Source organism: Marmota flaviventris, chromosome 12, assembly GCF_047511675.1.
Source record: "Marmota flaviventris isolate mMarFla1 chromosome 12, mMarFla1.hap1, whole genome shotgun sequence".
NCBI classification, from domain to species: Eukaryota; Metazoa; Chordata; class Mammalia; order Rodentia; family Sciuridae; genus Marmota; species Marmota flaviventris.
In genome coordinates, this window is record NC_092509.1 from 10,678,474 (window position 1) to 10,702,807 (window position 24,334).

General features: G+C 49.9%; 1 protein-coding gene across 6 annotated transcripts in view; it reads right to left on the reverse strand.

The window, feature by feature from the left end:
- Window positions 1–24,334, reverse strand: part of Ttc13 (tetratricopeptide repeat domain 13) — a 67,160-nt gene that overhangs the window by 26,748 nt on the left and 16,078 nt on the right. For 2 of the 6 annotated variants that reach the window (XM_027947949.2, XM_027947948.2), the window contains exons 2-8: window positions 17,610–17,704; window positions 15,446–15,521; window positions 12,718–12,788; window positions 4,908–4,973; window positions 3,216–3,308; window positions 1,197–1,313; window positions 158–268 (exon numbers count right to left, since the gene is read on the reverse strand). In XM_027947949.2, coding sequence (XP_027803750.1) covers window positions 158–268; window positions 1,197–1,313; window positions 3,216–3,308; window positions 4,908–4,973; window positions 12,718–12,788; window positions 15,446–15,521; window positions 17,610–17,704 — 629 coding nt within the window. The remainder of the gene's footprint in view (window positions 1–157; window positions 269–1,196; window positions 1,314–3,215; window positions 3,309–4,907; window positions 4,974–12,717; window positions 12,789–15,445; window positions 15,522–17,609; window positions 17,705–24,334) is intronic. The other 4 variants (XM_034636671.2, XM_027947951.2, XM_027947952.2 and 1 more) reach the window with 2 other exon arrangements.

Here is a 24,334-nt window from a genome sequence, read left to right on the forward strand (position 1 = left end):
CACTGGCACACAGTAGGAGCTCAATAAATATCAGACGATTTTCTAGGAGAGACCAATCAGACACCCGAGATGCCTTCTTAACATGTGTCATACTGAATTCCCCTGAAGCCCCTGTCCCTGCAAAGTGCAGTGCACCCGCGCTACAGAGCACCGTCACCTTGAGAAGCCCTCTGTGGAAGAAGGTCAGGCCTTTGTACAGCATGGCTGTGGGCTGGTTCCTGTTCAGCTCCAAGGACTGCTCGAAGTCCTCGTGGGCCGTCGCATAGTCCTGCAGGAGGGAGGGGAGACCGCGAGGGGTGGTCAGATGGTAGGATGCCTCCTGCCTCTGACAAGCAGAGAAACCCCACTCGTCCTGCGTCCTCAAGGACTCCACAGGGAACACTTCTTGGCCACACTCAGATCATTTGTTGGTAGTTGGTTATCACAGAGATTTAATTCAAGTCTTTTATCTCAACTACAGAAATAATAATATTCTGGGTACTTCTGAAATACCAGGCCGTGGGTCCAACCTGGCTCCTGCTGAGGCCCTTTTCACGTATCTTCTTTTCAACAAAAAGCTCTTATTGAAAGCACTACAGACCCACAAGAGCAGCGGTGGCACTCACAAGGTGCACAGAGGACGCTCCTGCCAGTCTGGGCTGCTCACGCAGAGCTGTACCGAGAAGCCAGGCGAGCTCAGGCCAGGCTCCTCAGGATGCTCAGACAGATCCACACAGCTGCACGCCCTGCTTCCCTTTGCTGGCGTCTGCAAGAGGAGCAGAGGCATCACCCTGAACCAGACTTCACCTATTCTTACCTTTTTCTTTTTAGGTACAGGATTGAACTCAGGGGCACTCGACCACTGAGCCCCATCCCTAGCCCTATTCTTTATGTTATTTAGAGACAGGGTGTCCCTGAGTAGCTTAGTGCCTCATTGGGTTGCTGAGGCTGGCTTTGAACTCATGATCCTCCTGCCTCAGCCTCCAGAGCTGCTGGGATTACAGGTGTGGCCACCGTGCCCAGCCTCTTCTTACCTTTTCTATCAGCTCACACTTTGTTGCTAACAGCTTAGAAGAGAACACGTGATTTGGATATGTCCCTTTGTCTACCAGGCTTCTGGGGCTGTGCTGTGGCACCGGGGTCTTACTCACAGCCCAGGCAGATGGGGGCAGGAGAGCTCCGCTCAGCAGCACGAGAAACCGAGCACAGCCACTCACCTCGGAGATAAAGTACAGGGTCCCCCGGTGCCTGTACAGCCGGGCGGACGGCTGGAGCTGAATGGCTTTGGTGAGATCACTCACTGCTTCGTTAATTCGTCCCAGAGGGGACAGAATCTGGAAACCCAGAAAAGGTGATCAGCGCTGAGCTGATGCTGGCTTCTGAGTCTCCCTGACCACACACGCACCAGCTGCTCCCTCAGCCACGTCCTCTGAGGGTGCGAGGACCGAGAGCTGAGGGGCCTGAACCCTCGTCTAGTTGGGGCAGGCTGAGCAGCTGCAACCATAGTGACAGTCCTGACACTATCTCACCCTCAGGGGACCCAGCGGTGACTTTTCTTGAAATCTGACCCTTATTGCTGGGACTATATAAACCTTTCAAAATTTGGCAAATACAAATGAGGTTGTGAAAACTCATCTGAATGACAACTTCTATCATTAGCACAAGCAAGTCATTGGGCAGAGGTTACAGCACTCTGAGGTCTTCAGCTCTGTCCTCTGTGGGAATGGCAGCTGCTGACTGCCTCTCAGAGCCCAGATGCTGCCAGCCCCTCACCCATGGTCTGCTCTCATGCCACTTGGAGTCCAGTCGCTGTTGGGCAAGCTGACAGCACAGACGGCCAGCATCCACAGGGCAAAGGTGACTGAAGAGGCTCAGGGCACCAACGGGCACCGGCAGCCACATAGCAGGGGCCTTCAGCCCAGTGCTGCCAGCTGATCCATGCTCTCCAAAGCATCACAAGGGACAGGGGACGCGCCATCCCCAGCACTCAGTATGGCACCTGGCGCTCAAGGGCAGCAGTGGGCAGGCTGCACTGAGGAGGAACGGGCCTCCTCACTGGCCCAGGCACCAGGAAGCACACCTCCCAGGCAACCTGGGGCACAGGACAAGTGCTCCAGGGAGGTGCCCTGCCCAGTGAGGTGCCCTGCCCAGGGAGGTGCCCTGCCAACGAGGTGCCTTGCCCAGCGAGGCTGCTCAGGGAGCTTGAGCGACACCAGTGGGGGCCGAGATCTGGCTGTGAGACCCACTCTGGGCCGCTCCTGCCCAACCGTGCTGTACAAGGAGAACAGTACTACGTGGCCATGATCGCCAGGAATGTTTCTGGATAAGCAATTAGTTCTCTATCAGGAGCAGGAAGCTCTGAAGCTGCCAAGTCTCAGCACCTTAACGGACTTCGCGACTCATCAGACCAGTGCAGGGTAACCCCAGCCGCCAGGCAGGGCCCAGGCCAGCCCTGCCCCCTGCAAGGCAGTGCAGCCGCTGGGGGACGACAGGTCACACATATGGGTGAGGAAGATACCACTTGAAACCCAAACCCCTGGCTAAATGCAAAACCCACTTCAAGAGAAGGGACCGTGAGACACTGAGCATGGACCCCAAGGAGGAAGCTTCCAAAGCCCCGAGTACACAGTGCTCCTGTGCTTTCTCTCCCCAAAGAGGAAGCAGAGGTCTTTCTTCTTAGTCCAGCTATGAAGTCCCACCAGGTCAGATGCCTAAGGTCAGGTGTCACTCAAGGCAAACGCATCACAGGGCGACCAGGGGCCATGGCTATCTGAGGAACACAGCACACCATGCCCGGCAGCGCCCCCTTGTGCCCAGCACTCCCGCAACAAGTCGGACTCCTCAGGTCAGGACACAGTCCCCCTTACCTGCTCTGTGCATCTGGGTAGGCAGGTCCTTCTTGTAACAGCCACAGGGCTTTACATTTCAGTTTGACCAAACTGTCACATTACGTTTTGTTGAAGTGTATCATGTACACCGGAAGTACATGTGCAACATGTCTGTAGTGATCACAGACAGAGGTAGTGCAGGTCGTAACCGCATCCCTTAAACCCTAAGCGTCACTGCTGGACGCTCAGTTCTCACTGCTCCAGCAACAGCAGCCACACTTACAGGCACTAGAGCCTCCGTAGGAAAGCCACAGGCGTAGGGGTGTGACAGTCACCGTGACAAGACAGTAGGGGAAGATCCAAGTTCCACTAACCCGATAAAGACAGGGAAAAAGAAACCGCACTCACTTCTGCTCGCTGCTCAAACACCTCTGGGCGGTCTGGTTCCAAGGCAATTACTCGGCTCAGCTCGAACAGAGCAAGCTCAGCGTTCTTAATGTCCTTGAAAAGGCATTAGCTGGGTATGAGAAAGACTGCGGCTGGAAAGCAGGTGGCGTTGTTCAGAAACAGACATGCACTTCATTTCTGTGTAACGACAGCACCTCAGCCCACTCCTCTCCCTTCCTCCACTGACCTGGCCGTCTGTCTCAGGTCCCGCAGGCAACAGGCTCCGCTTAACTGTAACCTACCTACATCTGGAACCAACCGACCTCAAGGACGGGCATGTGGGCACCCGTCTACAGTGCTGCTGACCAGTGGCCACAGGGGACAGAATGGGGCCAAGTGCCCATCAAAGCCACAAACCCAGAACCTGCACCTAACAAGGCCAGGGGAGTTCTCTTTAACCACTGCATATTACTTTCACATAAAAAGCATCATTAAAGAAAAAGCACGCTGCATATCAAGATGCAAAATTTTAAAAGTTAAGAATCAGAAAAAAGCCTGTCTCTAAAGTTTCTTCCAGGGCAACTTCAACCCAGGGACTTGCTATCTGTGTTTGCAAGCCTGAACTCACTCTGGACTTCTGTTGAATCAGAAGTGCACAGATGCTGCATAAAATTTCTCCAGCAAGCCAGCATCCATTTAATTTTTTAATTTTAATGTTTAATAAATTTTAATTAAAATGTTCATGATTCAGCCAGGTGCAATGGCGCACACCTGTAACTTCAGCAGCTCGTGAGGTTGAGGCAGGAGGATCACGAGTTCAAAGCCAGCCTCAGCAAAAGCGAGGTGCTAAGCAACTCAGTGAGACCCTGTTTCTAAATAAAATACAAAATAGGGCTGGGGATGTGGCTCAGTAGTCAAGTGCTCCTGAGTTCAATCCCTGGTACCCGTCCCTAGAAAATGTTGATGATTCAGTATTTTTAATGCAAAAGTTACAAAAGTGGCATTTACCCCTCAAAACACATTTTCATATTAATATTTTTAGTAATCAAAAAAAAAAAAAAAAAAAAAACCGGGAAAGTTTTGTGCACAGTGCTCTAGAGTGAGAGTCCAAGAGTGGAGTCTCAGGCCAGCTCCCGAGGAACTCCAGTCTGCGGACAACGATGGTCACCTGGGGCTGCTCATATGAAATATGCATGGGGTAGCTTTCCTCAGAGAAACGTGGACATCACTGATGGCAGCTAAAGATACCACACTGTGTGAAAAGCATGGAAATATAGCATGTAGGACTGGGCTGCGGCTCAGCCTAGAGCGCTTGCCTAGCATGTGTGAGCGCTGGGTTCCATCCTCAGCACCACATAAACAAGTTAATTAAATAAAGGTATCATGTCCGCCTATAATTACATTTTTTTAAAATATAGCAAGTAAAAGTAGAGTCTGCTCACTCAACCCCCCATTCTTTTATTCAACCCCCTGAAATACCTGGAAAGCTACAGCTCTAAGTCCTGTTACCCCACAAGGCCTCCTCAGCTCCTGCTGGTGCTCTGAGGTGCACCTGGCCCCGGCTTTTCCTGGGCTTGGAAGGCCTCTGGCCATGGGCAGACCACCCACTGCCCTTTCACATGTGTCCCATCAGCTCAGTGGACAGAAAGCAGCTGTGGCAGAGGCTGGTGGGGGTCGGGCGGGGGCTGGGCAAGCGTGACTACTCATACTCACATGTAGGCCCTTCTTTCCATAGGCTATCCCTCGGCCATAAATTGCACTAACCAGATCAGGCTCCTCCTAGTCAGACCAAAACAGAAACACGTCAAAAACTATAAATGAAACAAAAGAAAAAATCAGTTTCTGCTTAAAGCACGTTATTGCCTCAAGTGGCCGCTCTCCTTCATGCTGTCCCACTCCTCGGTCTGCAGCCCGGACCCAAAAAGCCTGTCTTAGCCTCACTTGAATGAGATACAATACGAATTTTGCACTGAAAACCCGCAGGGAAGGCCAAGTTTCTCGCACAGGAGTCTCACTCTCAGCCACTCTGACAGCTGCTTGTCCTGGGGAGGAGATGAAGGCTCAGCAGGAGGGCAACGTGAGGGGAACAGGAGGAACTCTGCAAGCTCTTTCCCTGCCCAACGGGAAACCTCCTGAGGAGGCGGCAGCAGCAGCAGGGCAGGTGTGCAGCGCCCTGTGGGCTCCTCTGGCCTGAGTGCTCCCTGCTTGCTGGGCCGCCCGGCCCGGGAGCCCTTCTCACAGGCCTCCAGTCCACAGCCAGCCTCTGCAAGTCACACCTCTCTTCTGAAGCCTTTGCTACAAAGTCCTGGTCACACTCCTGAGGCTGAGAGTCTTAGCTACACGGGACGCTCGGTTTCAAACCTGAGGCGGGCGATGTGCTGGTACCAGAGGGAAAGAACACATCAACCTCAACCAGAAGCCAAAGGAGAAGGAGAAGGAGGGGCTGCCATGCAGGGAAGCTCGCTAAAAGGCTACTCACACAGGACAAGGACCATCGGTACCAGGGGCCAACGGCACATTACAGCCATGACCTCGTCAGCAGACTGGCCTATACGGCTTATGTACCATCACAAAACCTCGACCGAGCGATTCCAGGTGCTGGCTTCTGGAACCTCAGTAGACCCAGCCAAGACAGGCCCGTGTCCAACAGCCCACCCAGAGCTAAGCACTGGCTGCCTCTTCAGACGGGGCTTCACGGTCGTCAGCTTCTGGTGCCACTGGCACTGCTCCACAGAGCCTCCTCCCCACACGGAAGCTCTGACATGTGGCCACTGCCACTGCCACACAGAGCTTCCTTCCCACACGCAGAGCTCTGACGTGTGCCCTATAACGTTCAGGGAGATAGCGCATAGGAAACCTTGCTGTTTGTGGAGGGGAAAGACGTCCAGGCCACAGGCCCACAGAGGCATGCAGGACTGCTAACTAATGCAGCGCATAGGGAGGCTCCCCAAACACTTGCCACTCTCCAGCAAGCGGTCACTAGCATGCTGTATTCCTTTCAGCTATTTAAAGCACACATTCATTCATCCACAATCAGAAAAAAGATGTGTTAAGCAATCTGTGTATTTCAGTACAGGAAGCCTAGAGGATGAAGAAAAACACAGAAAGAGACGGAAAGGCTCCCTGTGACCCTGCCCCAGGAGGCACTGCGAGTGTGGGCAGAGGATGGGGTACAGAGACGGCGGGCAGGGCGGGCAGGATGCAGGCTGCCTCCCGAGGGCGCGGAGGACACTACCCTCCTGCTTCTCAGCAGAAATTCCTGCCATACGACGGACGGGGCCCAGAACAGCACCTCGCCAGGGCAGGCAGGACGCGAGCTCACACAGCCCATCGGTGGGAGGACATCTCCCTGGAGTGAAGCCTGGCTCAGCTGGTATTAACCTGAGCACAGGTTTGTCCAGAGGAGCAAGAGACCAGTGAGAAGAAGGTCTACGTACACAGCACTCCACTGTGGGCACTGCATCCCCAACACCTGCCGCCAAGGAGCCTGGCCACAGCCGTCTCGCCAGGCAGCCGCAATGCTTTCCCGCCTCCCAAGACTACACGGCTGTTCTCCAGACAGGTTCCTGTGTTATCCCCACAGGTGGGACCTGAGCTTGCCCCACCCACACTGACCAGTGACCTTTCAAGCGCCCACTACAGGACATTCTGCACTACCAGTGCACACATGCATAGTGTCACACACACAGCAGGACACGCTGCTCAGCCATCGCAGCCTTGCTTTCTGACCAGTACAGTCTGATGCTTCCCATCCTGAAGGCCCCTGTTATTTAAAAACACCAGAACCCATGATTTAAGTATCAGCAAGGCCATGCTGCGATGCCCTGTGACGCCACTGGTGGCTGTCCACCCAGTCCTCCTCCCCCACTCCACGACACGCTTCAGACCTTGCCCCACTCGTGCATGGGACATCTCACTCACAGCCTCTGCCCAATGCACCTCTCCAGACCCCTTCTAGATCCCTGGGAGGCAAACAGGCTTTCCTTTCACTTCTGCTGCGTGCAATACGGATGTCGGCACCTCACTCCACGCTCTCTCCGGCCGCTGCTGCAGAAGCAGGGTCCATGTGCGAGACTGCCCTGCAGAACCCTGAGCAGGACCGTGAACAAAGCCCCAGAGAAAGCGAGGGAGCCCTGCTTTCTGGGAGCACAGCCAGACAGCCACACCAGAGACAGTGACACAGGCAATGAATGGTGCTCCTGGAAAACCAAGACCTAGACAAGGTTAGGAAGGACTTCCCATGGGAGAGACCACTGGGCTGGGATCGGGGGGTGAGGGGATCCTGCAGCTGTGCAAAAATGCAGGAACTTGGGGAGCACAGCCGCTGGCCCATAATGTGGGAGCAGGGGCAGGAAGGGCGGGAGCAGGGTCTGAGCACTCCAAACGCACCTGGGGATATCCAGCATGTGCAGGGGGACAAGGCAAGCCCAGCATGTGGTCATCTGGCAGTGGACAGTGGCCTGGGTGTGGCAGTGCAGGGAGGGCAGCGTGGTCTGTGGAGACCCTCAGGAGGTGCAGAGTGTGTGGGGCTAAAAGAAGCAGGAGACGGGTGAGTGCAGCCACAGACCCACTACCAAAGGAGGGGGCAATAGGGAGCCCTGCGTGGGCCTGAGAGTCACAGGGGCACACTGATGTCACACCTGCCACCGCGACTGCAGCATCCTGACATGATCTCTTTGTTTTCTGTGACGCCTGGCACACGACAGACCTTGCCATGTGGAGTTACCATTTAGCAAGGACAATGAGAGTGCATCAGGCAGCTAGGAAACCCTGATGAGTGTTAAAGGGACACCAGATCAGAGTCCACCCCACTGAGCCAGCTCTTCCTAAAGGACAAGCTGCAGGAAGGTGGCTGAAAATGGTGGGGTACAGTGAGGAAGGAAAGGGAAGCACAGGCAGCACGAGGCAGTGTGGCCAGTGAGCACTAGAGATGGCCAATGCTGAGCCTCTACCCCATGCTGATCCTCCACCAACCATGCTGATCCTCCACCAACCATGTTGAGCCACCCCAAGCTGGGCCTCCACCCCCAATCTGAGCCTTCACACCAAGCTGAGCCTCCACCAACCATGCTGAGCCTCCATCAACCATGTTGAGCTACCCCAAGCTGAGCCTCTACTCCAAGCTGAGCCTCCACTGTGATGGCCCTGACAGTTTTCCACTGAGCGCATTTGGGCCTTTTGAAAGTCTACACTAGTTGCTCTGTGCACGCTGCCGACCCCTGAACTCAGCCCCGGCCTCCCTTCTCCACATGCAGCCCGTGGTTAAGCCCTCCTGAGCCACAAGGTCTGTTCCTCACACACTGAACAAGCTCCTGCAGGTGCCTCGAAGTGTGTCTCTACTCATTTACTCTGTCTTTTTAGATTTTCCTAACAGCACAGAGGATGCGTAAGAATTTTGGCTGTTATCCTATTCAGAGTCTAAATTGTTCCTAAATTTATATAATAGATTTTATACTTTCTAAAATTGATACAACTCTATTTAATACTTTATCAATCACTAGTTTCAGATGTTAAGAAGTCAAACTTTTATTTGTGGAATGTAGTAGTGAATTATTGGTTTTTCAGCAAAAACAATACTCCTTAAAGTAAGTTAGGATGAGAGTATCAGTTTTTCAAAGTATTTTTAAGTATATGAGCCTAATACTTTGTACATTATGAAGTTTTCAGAATTCCAAAGAAGTTAAATGAAAATTAGTATTTAGTCCTCTAATTTTACTTACTTTACCCAACTGCAAAATCAGGAGACAGCCCTTCAGTGGAGCGTGACCCTTGAAGCCTAGGCCTGCCTGGCAGGGCACCTCCCACTGCTCCTCACAGTGACCTGGGGGCTCACCACGTGCGCTATGCCACGGGTGGCCTCTGATTCCAACAGGCAGTATCTGTGTCCAAGATGAGTAAACCAGTCCCAGAGCACTGGTGGGAGGCACATGTGTACCAGAGGACCATTTTTAAATGCTACCCACCCAAGTAAAGAGGAGTTCTGTTACAACATCAGTTCCTCCAGAATCAGATCAGAACCAGCAAGCTCAAGGTCACCTGAGCAGCAGCCTGATCCAAGCTGCCTCATGAGGCTGCTGCAGGACTTCCTATGCCAGCCCTGCACTGGGACAGAAGCCCAGCAAGTGGGAAGCGGTTCCCCTCCCAGAGCCTACACTGCTGGCCACCCACACAGTGGGAGAGCTTCAGAGCCACAGGTCTAAGGCCACCCATCAGCTTCCATGGTGCCTGGGCCCAGGGAGAGGCCAGGATGCGGGAGGAGTGCGTTCTCCATTACAGAAGCATCAAACAACAGGGCGGATTCCAGTGGGCCCCGGGGATGCCCAGGATCACTGAACATCCCAGACTCTCATCCCGATGGTGCAGCCCAGGCAACAGGAGGGCATGCGAGCTTCTTGCCACAGGTCATTCTGGAAAATGAGGAGCCTCGTCGCAGCTCTGAACTTCACTGCAACAATCTTATCCAAACAGACCCCTACGATACAAGCTCCCGGGGGCCCATGGTCAGCACACTGTGATGGACTCAGCCATACTTGCTGTCTCGTGCTGCAGCCAGGCCCGTCCAACAGAAAAGCTTTGCCACGTATTCCTGAGCTCAAGAGACCACAGCCCTAGGTGCAGTCGCCACAGGGAAGATCTGTCGGGACCGTTCCCGGCTTAAGAACAGATATTTTGCACACTTGGAAGCCCCTGCAAGGACAAGTTAAAATACATCAGCTTAGGACTGAACCCAACCACGGCCCCATGACAGAAATAGGCAGAGCAGCCACATCTGCTGAGTGCAGGACACGAGTTGCCAGGAGGAAGTCAACTTCACTAGTACAAGAAACTTCATCACTGAATTTTCCCATTAAAAGGAAAAGAGCCCGGTGTGGAGGCCCACACCTTAATCCCAGCAGCCCGGGGGCTGAGGTCAGAGTTCAAAGCCAGCTTCAGCAACTTAGTGAGGCCCTAAGCAACTCTTCAAGACCCTGTCTGTAAATAAAATACAAAAAAGGGCTGGGGATGTGGCTCAGTGGTCAAGTGCCCCTGGGTTCAATCCCCAATATTAAAAAAAAAAAAAAAGGATGAATGATCAGATTTGAATAATGACCATGATTTAAAAACAGTTGAAGAGGCTGAGATCCAGGGTGAGAAGAGGAGTACTGGTCGGCTGGAGAAGCAGCACTGACCACTCTCTGGACACCTGCCACGACCTGGTTGAACAGCACCTTGGTGACAGTAGCTACAGAAAACCTCAAGAAACCCACAGGAACTTTGCATATCAATTCAAAGTTAAAACCCAATGTAGAAAAGTTCTGTCCAGAAAACAGGATCAAGTTCCTTATTAAAATTTTTAGAAAACAAACACTGGAAGCATTTAATATTGAATCTTTGTGTTTTCTAGGCTTTATCATAATCACATACAAAGAAGAAAACATGACGATTTCCACCACCCTGTCTGGATGCCTCGCCTCTCTCCTGCTTACCCCACATCGACGACCTGGGACAGCTGGAAGCACTGAGAGACCACCAGGACAGCATAGGGTGACCGTTTTGTAACTGAGCTGCCCACTGTTGCCCATCACGCCTGACCTCAGAAAGGCAATCCAACCTCGCCATCCACCCATCACACCTCTGGGGAGAGAGCCACCACCTTATCCCAGAGTGACAAAAGCTGTGTCTTTCCTTTGCACAAAAGAAACTGTGATCATCTTTCTGAGCCTCCACCCCAAGCTGATGACCGGGAAGTATGTTGTACAGTGTGATGGTCATCAAAGGCACATCACAGTGCCATGGAAATCACAGATTACAGATGAACAGTGAAAAACATTTACACTATGAAATTAAGTTCAAAACACCCAAAGTGTATAGTATGTGCTCAGGCTATAAAACACAAATGCACACTTCAAAAAAGGCAAAGAACAAAACATTTAAATAATGTTAGAGTGTCAGAATTAGGAAATTTTTATTTTAAATTTTTTTCTTCAATATTGTCATCAATTACAAAGATAATAACATTTTCTAAGAGTTGTCTGAAAGACAATGGGCCGGCAAGCAGCTGTGGTTACTATGTTACACATCTCTGGACAGATGTAGCAAAACCCAGCTTTCAAGCCAGCATTCTGCAGCTCAGGGTAAAGTGGGGCCCACCCTTTGCAATGCTGCAGACTAGAGAGGTGATTCCAGCCTAGGCTACCTCTGCATTCCAATTCCACGTGACCCCCAAACACAGAGCTGCTCCATCTAAGGAAGGGCCTCAAAGTCACAACCAAAAATATCTCATCAATTTGTTGAGAAAAGAGAATTACCAACTTAATCCTAGGTTCTGAAAAGGAAAACAAAAGTAGAGCTGACACCTCACAACCAGTACTTTGGAATCCTGTCCTAGAAGGTCAGACCTTTGCTGGCTCCTGCAGAGGTCAACACTGACAGATTTACTAGAACGCACTCTGAGTAGCTAAAGCTTACTGAGCACCTGACTATGGGCCAGCACTGAGTGCTCAGTGCTAACCCCCTCTCCTTCCCTGTAGCGCACCAGGCAGACAGCTGGCACACTGTGGCAAGGACAGGCAAGCACCATGTGAGACCTTGTGAGATGAGGTGCTGCGGCAGGCCCCCTCAGCTCCCGCAGGCCCCCCTCAGCTCCCGCAGGCCCGGACTCAGCTCCGGCAGGACCCCTCAGCTCCCGCAGGCCCGGACTCAGCTCCAGCAGGACCCCACTCAGCTCCTGCAGGACCCCTCAGCTCCTGCAGGCCCCCCTCAGCCCCACTCAGCTCCCGCAGGCCCCCCTCAGCCTCCCTCAGCTCCCGCAGGCCCCCCTCAGCTCCCGCAGGCCCCTACTCAGCTCCTGCAGGACCCCTCAGCTCCCGCAGGACCCCCTCAGCCCCCCTCAGCTCCCGCAGGCTCCCCTCAGCTCCTACAGGCCCCCCCTCCGCTCCTGCAGGCCCCCTTGGCTCCTGCAGGCCCCCCTCAGCTCCTGCAGGTCCCCACTCAGCTCCCACAGGCCCCCCTCAGCTCCTGCAGGCCCCCTTCAGCCCCCCTCAGCTCCCGAAGGACCCCCTTTGCCCCCCTCAGCTCCTGTAGGCCCATACAGGCTTCCTCCTCTGTGGATGCCAGAGTGACCAACCCACAAAGGCTCCTCTGAGGCGGCTCAGTCATGTTTAAGGTGAATGGAAATGAAGTCAGCCTGCAGACTCCAGGCAGGAAGGGGCTGGAGCGTCAAGAGTGCCTGTGTCCCTATCTCAGGGGAGGTGTTGTGCTGAGGCGAGGAACCTGGAGCTGCTTTCTTTTCCATCTTGCATCTGAATGCCACTCTGCCACCGGACAGCTGGGAGACTGTGCAGACTGCCTGGCTCAATGGACTCGACTCTTTTAAAACAAAGTAACCCTGCAAAGCCCAGCACCAGGGCAGTGCATGGTCAGCACTGACATCTCTGCTGCTTGGAACCCTACAATAGAGCATCCCATGGCATTTGGCTACGCAGGAGCCCATGCTTTTATCATGATTGTAAACCTGAACTACATAAATAAGAAGAAAAATTACCTGAAGCATTGTTGAGAAATGCCTTATTGCTTCATCGTAGAGACCACTGCCAATCAACACGTAAGCGATTGCTGTAAAGTAAGACACACAAATGTTAAGGACAGAACCAAGGGCTCCGACAGCATCAGGGCTGAACACTCGGCTGACATGCAGGGGCAGCTGCAGGGCTAGGAGCAGTCAGAGAACCCAGACGTGAGTAGGGCCACTGGACTCTCCACTCCCACCCCGGCACTGGCCAGCCAGGCTCGGTGCCTCCAGCTGTGGTGACGGAGGTCCCCTGGGAAGTCTCCAGGCTGCCTTCTGTTTCCCACATCTTTACTGGTGCGTTATAGTTGCACACAATGGCAGGGTCTATTGTCACATATTCATACGTGCAATACCGTCACTCACTCTCAAACCCCAGATGCCTCTGTGATGTCTCCTGCCTACATGCCAGGGAGACGGGAATGGCCCAAGCACTGTCGCATAGAGTGGGCCTGTGACTTCATCATGAGCATCCAGAGAAACGCTGACAGCCTCAGGAATCTCAGGTGCGAGCCCACTGCCCGCTCCCCAGCTAAGACGCCTGGCAGCGCTGAGCGGGAAAACTCACCCGGCAGCCAGGCTCCCCACCCAAGACACAGCCGCAGCCTGCGCAGGACTCACACAGAGGAAGGCAGTTCTGATCTAAGGGTCGGGAAAGTGGTGTTCTGAAATCAGAGCTATGGAAACCTCCTGAGTCATAGTGACATTCTGACTCCACTCTCACCCAGCAAACTGCCAACAAGCCAGGGTGGTGGCGTATGTCCGTCACCCCAGCACTGGAGGACCATTTGAGTCCAGAAGGCAGAAACCAGCCTGGGCAGCACAGCAAGACTCCATCTCAAAAACCAAAACAGAGACCAAAACACGTGAATAAGTCACAACATTCAGGTTACATTCCACCTGTGATATTTGCTGTAACCCTCCCCCACCTCCCAATTCCTGAAAGACATTTTGGTCCTCACTCAACCCAGTGACTATTTTGATGACATTCTTTGCATAAAAGCCATCTGATTCTGAACCTAATGGGTGCAGACAGGCAACTCACTGCTGCTGTTGAGACACACACTTCCTGCCAAAGAGAAGCAACAAACACTTAACAGAGATGCACTAAATGAACGAAGAAATTTAGAAAAATCTTTAAAACAGCCCAAGAAAAATAATAGCTCAAAAAAACTGAGCATAATACACGAGAGCTTTGGGGGCATTCTCCAAAACAAAATGAAGGCTATTTTTACCCTAGTTGTTTTGAAAAGATAGATTAAGGCCAAACTCATGTTCAGAAGGAAAAGAATGGACAGCAACCAGGTAGTTTCTCAACGGGGAAGTGGACATCAGGAGCTGGCTCAGTCCTGCCCCTTTGCCACATCAACTCCTCACTCCCTAGCTGCAGGGAGGGACAATCTACAGACGAGGACATGAGGCTGGGGTGACTAGAAGAGCTGGGGTGACTGAAGCCAAGCAGCCGTGAGTTAGGCCAGTGAACCAGGCCCTGGTGCATAGCTGACCTCCTCACCACTGGCTGTGCAGAAGCAGCATAGGTCCGTCCTGGGGACCCCACGTGCCAGGCTGCCCTGCAAACGCAGAGGCACAAGGACAGAACTGCTGGGCCAGGCTTCTGCAGACAGGACAAGGAGAGCTGGGCTTCAGTTCAGGTCCACATGGTCCAGGAGACCTCAGTCACTTCCCACCATGTCAAGACTTTTTGAAACCCACCTACCTACCTACCCAAATCAGCAGTATCTCTTGAATGAACAAATGAATAGAGATTATAAAAAACAAGCAGAGGAGTTTAGGGGGAAATGTACTTTAGGACTATATTTAAATTTTTTTTCCAAGGCTTGGCTATTCAATTCCACTCAAATAACATCAAATGTAATTCCTAAATCTTTCCATCTAAAAGTAAACAGAAAAACCCAAAGTTTAAAAAAAGAACCTAATCCAAAACACTCACAAACATAAATAACTATTAGGATCTAAGTTTTGTTGTAGGAAAACAAATACATAACAGATAAATGAAGAGCTGTAATTCTCAGCAATCTCCACTAGCCAGCACCTCCTAGCAACTCTATACCACAGAAGACATTCCTCCAGGAAGAATCACTGTCCCTTGAAAGACCCCAGACTCCTCAGGGCCCATGGGAAAAACTCCACTACTTTGTCTGCTGCTGAGACCCAGTGGCGGGCGAGGCGTGGCAACGGCCTGACAGCCCCGCTGCATTCTGTCCACGCCCCTCCCTCCCTCCCTCTCAGGTGAGCTCACTAGACCGTGAAGAGGCACACCCAATGCACACCCGACTCTGTGCAAATCTGAATGAACTCCGTTCTCTACGCCTACATCCTCACACTCATAACCGTGGACTGGCCTCAGAAGTAAAATACTCTTGAACCCTAAGACTGAAGCAAGTGTCCCGAGACTCCATCCTGCCTTCGCTTCTTTTTGTTCATGCTTGATGACAAGCACCCAGGTGACCGACCATCTGCTACACAGCCAGGGCTCAGGACTGTTAAGTCTACGCAAACATAGGGCTGCAATGGCACCTACTGATGGCTGCACACAAACCTTCTCTTAAAAATGACAACCAACAAGCGGAACCTCCGGGGGGCCAGAGACACTGTGCAAGATGCAGCCCTGCTCTGCTGCCTGCCTGTATCTCGGCCTCAGTGGTAGAGGGAGGCCCAGGAGGGAGGCCCAGAGCCGGCTTACCTAGCTCTTCATTGGTGCTGTCATTGTCGGTAGCAAACGGGAACCTCTTTTGTTCTGCAATAGACCTGGCCTGGCTCTGGAAAAAAACAAAATAGAAACACATACTTTACCTAATCACAAATGAAGAAAAACCTCTGTTATTGTAAAATATTAAAGCTATATTTTATTTAAGTGGAAGCAGGAAGCATTTGCAGTTAGTACTAACAACCATTGTCTTCGAGAACACCATCTGGTGCGGCTGGTGCTTCCTCTCTCCCCACTGGTTTTTGAGAGAAAGTACTGCTTTCCTTCCGTGGCAACAAACCTTGCCAGCTGTTTCAAGGACGCTCCCCATCTTCACAGGGAGCGTCAATGACTTCAATCCCGTCACTCCAGTAACCAGTCCTCCAATGTGGCTTGAATACAGATACTGTGCATAAAACCCTGGAAACACCAATCCAATCTAAGAGCAGGACTTCCACGGAGGGAAGCACAGCCAGCAGGGTGCAGCATCCCGCCCAGCACAGACCCACCCAGCCTGGAGACAGGCCCGGGAGAAGCCAGCAGACAACACCCACGTGCAGAAGCCAGGGGACAGCAAGGTAAGGAAGTGGCCTGGTCACTGGGATGGATGCACATGCAGTCTCTGCCCACCACACAAAGTGACGGCTGTCCTGAGCTCTGGAGACAACTTGGGTCTGATAAAACACACACCTGCCACCTCGCCAGAAGATCTGCCATCAGGAGTGGTGACATGCCAGCCTACAGGGTGCACGTGGAAACGTAACTCCACAGCAGAGTCGCCCAGAGGCAGTCAGAACACACAATCCACAGGAAAGCTAAGACCAGAAGAGACCAATGATCTGCGGCCTTGGCAAGTCTAAAGGCTCAGAGCCGGGGACAGCGCAGTTAGTCAGAGTCCTCCGGGCCCAGTGCGGACACTGGGCAGACAGCCATACCTGGGACACCCTGCCAAGGCATACGCTTCTCAGCCTCTGCCTGGGACTCCTTAGCCACAGACCGCTGGGCCTCACTGACTCAAGGAAGGGGGTTCCAAAGGTATTTCCTCATGTGCTCCTTATACGCTCCAAGTCCCAGTTAGCAGTCAGCTACAGAAAGCTCCTTGGTTTGCCTGGACAGGTGCAGAGCTAACACACAAGCCACTGCTGAAGACCCCAAGTCAGAGACACAGGCGGGAGGCACCCATCTCAGGGCTCACACCTCCCTCCCCTCTCATCCAGGAGCCCCATGGAATGAAGCATCTGGAGAGTCCCCTGATGTGACTCTACAGTCTCATGGTCGAGCCCTGGAGATTAGAGAAGCTCATCAGCCCCTCTGGTTCTGCCATGGGGCAGGAACTCCTCAGTGGGACACTGGTGAGCCTTCTTCCAGATGCAGCATTACCAACAAGACTGGGGAGCCTTCCCCTGCGGGCCACTCCCAGCCCCAGCGAAGGCACTCCAGTGCCGCCAGAGGAAGGGTGGGGATTTCCGTCTGAGGAAGGACTTGACTCTAGGAACCTACCTGCACAGTTAAACACTTCCAGTGATGGCCAACTCACTACCTTACAAGAGCGCCCCAACTGGTTTCTGACAAGTCTCAAAGTTTCTGCCACATATCAAGTTGACAACTGGGAGCAATTTAGGAAAACCAGGGGCTCACCCTCCTGTCCCAATTCCTAACTGTCTTCAATGGGTCTGTCAAAAAGGCCCAGCTTTGGAAAACAAAGACTAGCGGAAGGGGAATTTTAAACAGATCCTCTAAGAACACGGAAAGAAAAGGCCAGTGGAAACGGGCTGAGCCCGGGCACTCAGCGGCTCAGCCCCAGAGCCCATGTGAACACAAAAAGGCCCATCCTCCTTGAGGTGGGGGCAGGCTGGGGACACATGCCAAAACTGACAGGCAAGGGCATCCCTGAAGGTCCGGATGAGAAACACGCGAGAAAGACCGTGCAGGCGAGGCAGGGGAACACGGAGTGCAGGGCCCTCCTGGAGCGAAGGCCAGAAAAGCTCCCTCTGCTCACGCCCACGTGCATGTCCCAGGTCGAGAACAGCCAGCCAGCCGACCTGCCTCTAGCAGTGCAAGGTGACCAGATGCCAGGTGTCCCGCCTTTCCCCTCTGCATGCAGAGCCGGGGACGCCTGTGCTTCGGGACACAGCACAACAAGCAGGACAGAGATGCATACCAGAATCTTCTCGGTGTTGAGAGGAAGCAGGGAGTCGCAGGGTGGTGAGCCTTTGGGTTCGCAGTCGGACTCGTGGAAGTTCAGAAAGGACGACTCTGGAAAGCAAGCACCCTGTCATTCTTCTTGCCATGAATTCAGCAGCTTAGCGTGAACTGGAATTTCAGGAACCCACAGAACAAAATGAGGACGAGGGTGGAAACACTGTGACAGGCGTCCCATGTCCCTCTCCAGCGCCAGGCCCAGGACCTTCCAGCACCCACATGTCCATCCCCACGGCCACCCTCAAAGGGCACAAAGCCGGCTAATGGCACACGGAGGGCGGCGCAGCTGCAGCCTCTCTAACAGCAGCAGGCAAGGCGGCCCTGCTGGAGGCTTGCTCAGCACGGGACAAAGGGCCAGAGCTGGGCCTCTGGCTCTAGGTCCTCCTGGAGCTCTCGCCTCACATCCCAGAGCGTGTGTGAGGGAGTGATGCCAAGCCAGGGAGACAGCACTAGATAGTGTGCAGAGTCCAGCATCCAGAGCATGTAAACCACCACTCAACAAGACAGGGGCCAAGTGGAAAAGCAGCAGAGGGCTCAAGGAGGAGTCTCCAGAGCTCCAAGTGGTCCCCTGCACATGAAATGATTCTCACTATCATTTATAAAAACGCAAACTAAACCACAATGAGGACTTCCTCACACCCCTATAATGGCCAACTTAAAAAGAAGAAAACAATTGTCGACAAGGACATAGGAGAACTGGGAACTTTGGGTCTTGCAGGTAAGAAGGTAAAATGGAACAGACACTATGGAGAGCAGTTTTGCATTTTCTCAAAAAGTTAAGCACGGAATCATCACATGACCCAGCAATTCCAGGCCCAATTACAGAACTGAGAATAGGGACTCAAACATTTGCCGTGCCCACTTGCTCACAGCAACTCTGTTCAAACAGGCCACATGTGCACCAAGGATGAAGAGACACACAGAACTGTGTCTGCAGAGGACTGTAACTCAGCCACACACGAAGATGCTGAAGCACCTGACCCCGTGGAAGAACCTCCAAAACACGAGGCCGAGACAAAAGGTCACAGGTCACACAGCACCACTGACAAGAAATACCCAGAAAAGGTCTGTTTGAAGAGACAGCGTGGACTGCTGGTGGCCAGGGGAGGGGAATGGGAAAATGCTTCATGGGCAGGGCAGACCTGGGGAGGGAGGTGCTCTGAGGAGCCCTGCCACAACTGCATGTGCTGTGAGCAGCTGGAACTGCTCACTTTAAAACAGTCACACCTATTATCCCAGCAACTCAGGAATTTGAGGCAGGAGAACCACAAGTTAAAGGCCAGCCTTAGCAACTTAGCAAGACCTTGGTTCAAAATAAAAAAGACTGGCTAGGAGTTGTGGGAGACCAACCTTGCACGTGACTGAGTCACACTCCCCAGCAGGGTGCTGAGGCACTCAGTTGCAGAAATGTGACAGAGCTTTCCCTGCCCTTCTTTTGTTCCAGGGTCAGTGTCTCCTGCATGGATGTGTCTTGCTACAGCCCCATGGTGCTCAGAGCCACAGCCTAGTCGGAATGACACATGGCATTTGTGCCAGAAGGGGGCTCTCAGCAAGCCATTGAGATGAGGATGGTTATGTTAAGCTGTGTATTCAATTGTATATTAGACCCCTGCTGTCCACCTCCACCTGTTACTTTGGAGTTCTCCCAATACTTTGGAGTTCACACGGGATTCCTGGAGAGAACCCATTGGTTGGGGAAGTGCCCGAGGAGGGATTTCCAGTGTGTGGTGTTCCTGGAGGGCCGCCTGGGTGGGTTCGCAGAAAGCGCGCGTGCAGTGCCAGTGAGAGTTGAAATAAAGTAGTTGCTGTTTGAACCTACAAGGCTTTGTGGTGGCTCGGTTATTTGTGCCCAGCCAGACTGCGGCATTTGGTGGCCCGTGAGGGAACGCCTGAAGCTCCAAGGTAAGTGAAATTGCTCGCCCCTGAGGGAAGGCGAGAGAATGGGTGACCATTTCAAAAAACAATGTGTTCTTGTTTTGATTTGTTGTTTTTGTTTCAAGCTGCCTATCCCTAGAACTTTCTCAGGCAAACTGGGAAAAATGGTTGGCTCAAGGTTTGAAGTTGTTCGGCCCTGAGGAAGAGATAGAGATAGACCACGAAGATACATTTCAAAAAAATAGGAAAATTAATACGATTTTTTGTTCCATTTTTGTTTCGTTTTGCTTCGGTTTTGTTTTGAGTTATCTTGTTGAGTTGCATTATCCTTGTAGCAGAAATATGGGGTCAGAAATTAGCAAAAAACAAACCAAAAGAATGTTAAGTAAATTGTTAGAGGAAGGAGTCACCCCAGTAAAACCAAAAAGAGTCAGGGCATAAGTTATACAATACAAAAATGTAGCCCATGGCTTTTTAAGGAGGAGTTGTTGAATATATCACAATGGGACCATCATGGTAAAGATTTAAGGGACAGGGAAAAGAAAAACCCAGGAACTCTGCCAGTTGGCACATTGCCATTGTGGATGATGATACGATTTTGTTTGCCTAGTCCAAAGCTTTCGGTTCAGATTATGGTAGAAGATATATTAGATCAGGAAAAAGAGGAGGCCTCTCAAAATAGTCAGAAAGGGGAAGAAAATTTAGAGCAGAAAAAGCCATCAGGGGAAAAGTTACAACAGGAGGCTGCTACTAACACCTTTCTATCACCGGGGGGGCGTGAGTGTCAAACCAACAGCTCCACCTATGGGGCCCTCAACCCCCGTAGTTGATAGATGGGATCCTGAGACAGGACCTCAAAGATTAGCATGTCCTGTATTTGAAAAGGCAGGAGGGCAGCGAATTCACCATGTTTTACATTTCAAAACAGTGAAGCTGCTAAAAGAGGCTGTAACAACCTATGGTCCTCAAGCACCCTTCACTATAAGCTTGGTTGAATCCATTACCAACTTGAACAAGACACCAGCAGATTGGACTAGTATATGTAAAACTGTGCTAAATGGAGGACAATACCTGTTATGGAAGATTGCCAATGAGGAATTTTGCACGGAGACGGCTAGGCGAAATGCAGCAGCTGGTTATCCTCAGACAAATCTAGATATGTTGTTAGGAAAAGGACCTTATGAGGGTCAGCTGCAACAAACTGCATATGATCCTACTCACAAATTGCTGCAGATGCAGTTAGGGCATGGAAGACTTTACAAGGACATGGAGATTTACAAGGTCAATTATCTAAGGTAATACAAGGAACTAATGAACCTTACGTGAAATTTGAGATAGGCTTATTCAAACAGCTACCAGAGTTTTGGGGGATACAGAGCAAGAAATGCCATTAATTAAACAGCTAGCCTTTGAGCAAGCAAACAGATGGTGCAAGGAGGCCATTAGACCATGGAAACATGGAGATTTAAACACATATATTAAATTATATAGAGACATTAATGAACAAGGGCAAGACTTGGCACCTGCAGTACAACAGGCTTTAGATGCCAGGCCAAAAACATGCTACAATTGTGAACAAACAGGACATTTTAAAAGGAGTTGCCCCACAGAAGGAGGGTTTAACAAAGCTAGGTATCAAAGGTGTAGAATACTGGGTATTTGCCCACAATGCCAAAGAGGGAGATATTGGGCTAATGAATGCCGTTCTCAAACCACCATAGAGGGTACTCCGTTATCAAAAAATGGACAAGGACCAGGTGTTTACCCACGATATCGTGGAGAAAAGCATCAGGCTCCATTGCCAAAAAATGGACAGGGAGGCCCAATGCTCCAGGGCCTACAACCACAAATATACAGGGCAATAAAGGAACCCAGCAACACCATCAGGGTAGTGCCCAGGGCACATTATCCATTATAACCCTCATCAGACAAACCAGAGGGAGCACAGGATTGGACATCTGCACCTCCGCCAGAGCAGTACTAACTCCAGAGATGGGAGTACAAATCATTCCCACGGGAGTAAAAGGACCTCTTCCCCAAGGAACAGTAGGCTTATTATTGGGATGCAGTTCTTCCACGCTAAAAGGACTTATGACAAGTCTTGGGGTAATTGATCCCGATTATAAAGGTGAAATAAAATTATACCTAGTTCTCCAAGAGGTATATCAGTAATTTCACCAGGAGATAGAATAGCACAATTATTAATAATACCCAGCCTGCATGATAAATTTTCCAGTCATATTATAGAAAGAGGTTCCAGGGGATTAGGCTCCACAGGTGTAGATTGGGCTATGCTGTCTTTAAATTTAGATTCTCGCCCAATGCTAAAACTAAATATTCAAGGACATGAATTTAATGGGCTACTAGACACAGGTGCAGACCTTAGCATCATATCTCGTCAAGAATGGCCGAAACATCCTGAAGGATGTGAAGGAACTATACAGCCATATGTATTGGATCATCTTCCTATAAATTTATGGGTACGAGATGTACTAGATCAATTAGGTTTGACATTAACAAATAACATCAATCCAAATGCGCCCACTATTAGGGCTAGACAAGGTTTTAGGAAAGAAAAAAAAGATTAGGAGAACAAGAACAAGGTATAGCAGCACCAATTCAAATAGATCAAGGAATAAATAGACATGGATTGGGTTTTCAGAAGGGGTCACTGAGACAATCAAAATTACTTGGAAATCAGAAAGACCAGTATGGTTTCCTCAGTGGCCCCTGACTAAAGAAAAGATACAAACAGCCCATGACCTGGTCAAACAACAATTAGCGGAGGGACATATACAACCTTCCGTATCTCCCCATAATACTCCCATTTTTGTCATCAAAAAGAAATCTGGTAAATGGAGATTATTGCAAGATTTAAGAGCCATTAATAATGAGATGGTTATTATGGGACCTGCTCAATCAGGGATTCCCCAATTGTCTGCTTTGCCAAAAACCTGGTATGTTTTAGCTATAGATATTAAAGATTGTTTTTTTTTTCAATTCCAATTCATCTTGAGGATAGTCCACGTTTTGCATTTACTATCCCTGCACTGAATCATGAAGGTCCGGATCAGAGATATGAATGGAAAGTACTCCCTCAAGGGATGGCTAACAGCCCAACTATGTGTCAAATTTATGTTAACAAAGCAATCCAGCCACTTAGAAATCAAAATCCTGAACTACAAATATTTTACTATATGGATGATGTACTGTTAGCACACAAAGATAAAAACACATTGCTAGAATGTTATGCCACACTTACAAACTTATTAAAAAATTATAGTCTAGAGATAGCAATAGATAAAGTACAATTAAATTTTTCAATTAATTATTTAGGAGTTCTATTATCCTCAACCATGGTCCGCCCACCAAAAATTCAAATACGATTAGATCAACTCAAATCCCACTTAATGACTTTCAAAAGTTATTAGGACACATAAATTGGATAAGGCCTTATCTAGGCATACTAACAGGAGAGTTGGGACCTTTATTTGATATCCTAAAAGGTCCATCAGATCCAAATTCACCCCGCATGTTAATGCCTGAAGCAAGAAAGGCATTAAAAATTATTGAAACATATATGGAAAATATGCATTTGGATAGAATTGAATAGAATAGAATCAGTTTGCCTTTATTATTTATTGTAATACCAACAAAAAATATTCCTACAAGAGTATTTTGGCAAGAAAGTCCATTATTGTGGATACATTTATCTTATTCTCCTAACACTATTCTTACTAGGTATCCTGAGGCTGTAGGACAATTAACACTCAAAGGAATAAAAGCAGCAAAGGGAGTGTTTGGAATTTCTCCCAATAAAATTATTACTCCATATACTATGGATCAAATTGATGAGTTAGCTCATGAGTTAAATACTTGGGCAATAATCATATGTAAATCTAATGTTTCATTTGATAATCACTTACCATCTAATCCTTTATTGTCTTTTTGGTCTTCTCATCCTATCGTTTTTCCAAAAATGACAAGAAAAACACCTATCATGAATGTTCCAAATATATTCACTGATGGGTCAAATAATGGTACAGCAGCAGTAGTTACCCCTGATCAAACTTTTACATTTTTAGTACCCAAACAATCAGCTCAAAAGGTAGAGCTTAATGCAGTATTACAAGCTTTTGTGATGTTTAAAGATTCTGTATTTAATTTATTTTCTGATAGTCAGTATATATTTAATGCTATAGTATCCCTTGAAGATGCTGGTGGGATTTCCCCTTCCTCTACTGTTTTCTCTTTGTTTTCCACTATACAAAGTCTAATCTGGGACAGAAAAGATCCATTCTTTATAGGACACATCAGGGCACATACAGGATTGCCTGGAGCCCTTAGTTTGGGCAATGATTTAGCAGATAAAACTACACATGACAAACATATTTTCTCTGCAATAGAAGAAGCTACAGATTTTCATAAAAGGTTCCATGTCAATGCTAATACTTTATAAAAGCGTTTTAAAATAACTAAGGAACAAACTAGACTATTAATAATAAAACAATGTCAAAATTGTGTGACCTTTTTACCACAAATTAATCTTGGAGTCAATCCTAGAGGACTGATACCTAACCATATTTGGCAGATGGACGTCTCACTCTTGCCAGAATTTGAAAAATTTAAATATTTGCATGTTACTGTTGATACTTCTTCCGGATTTTTGTTGGGCTCCCTTCATGCCGGAGAAAAAACTAAAGACATTATAGCTCATTGCTTACAAAATTTTGCATTCCAAAACAGTTAAAAACAGATAATGGTCCTGGTTATACGTTTACCTCTTTTAAACAATTTTGCTCATCATTT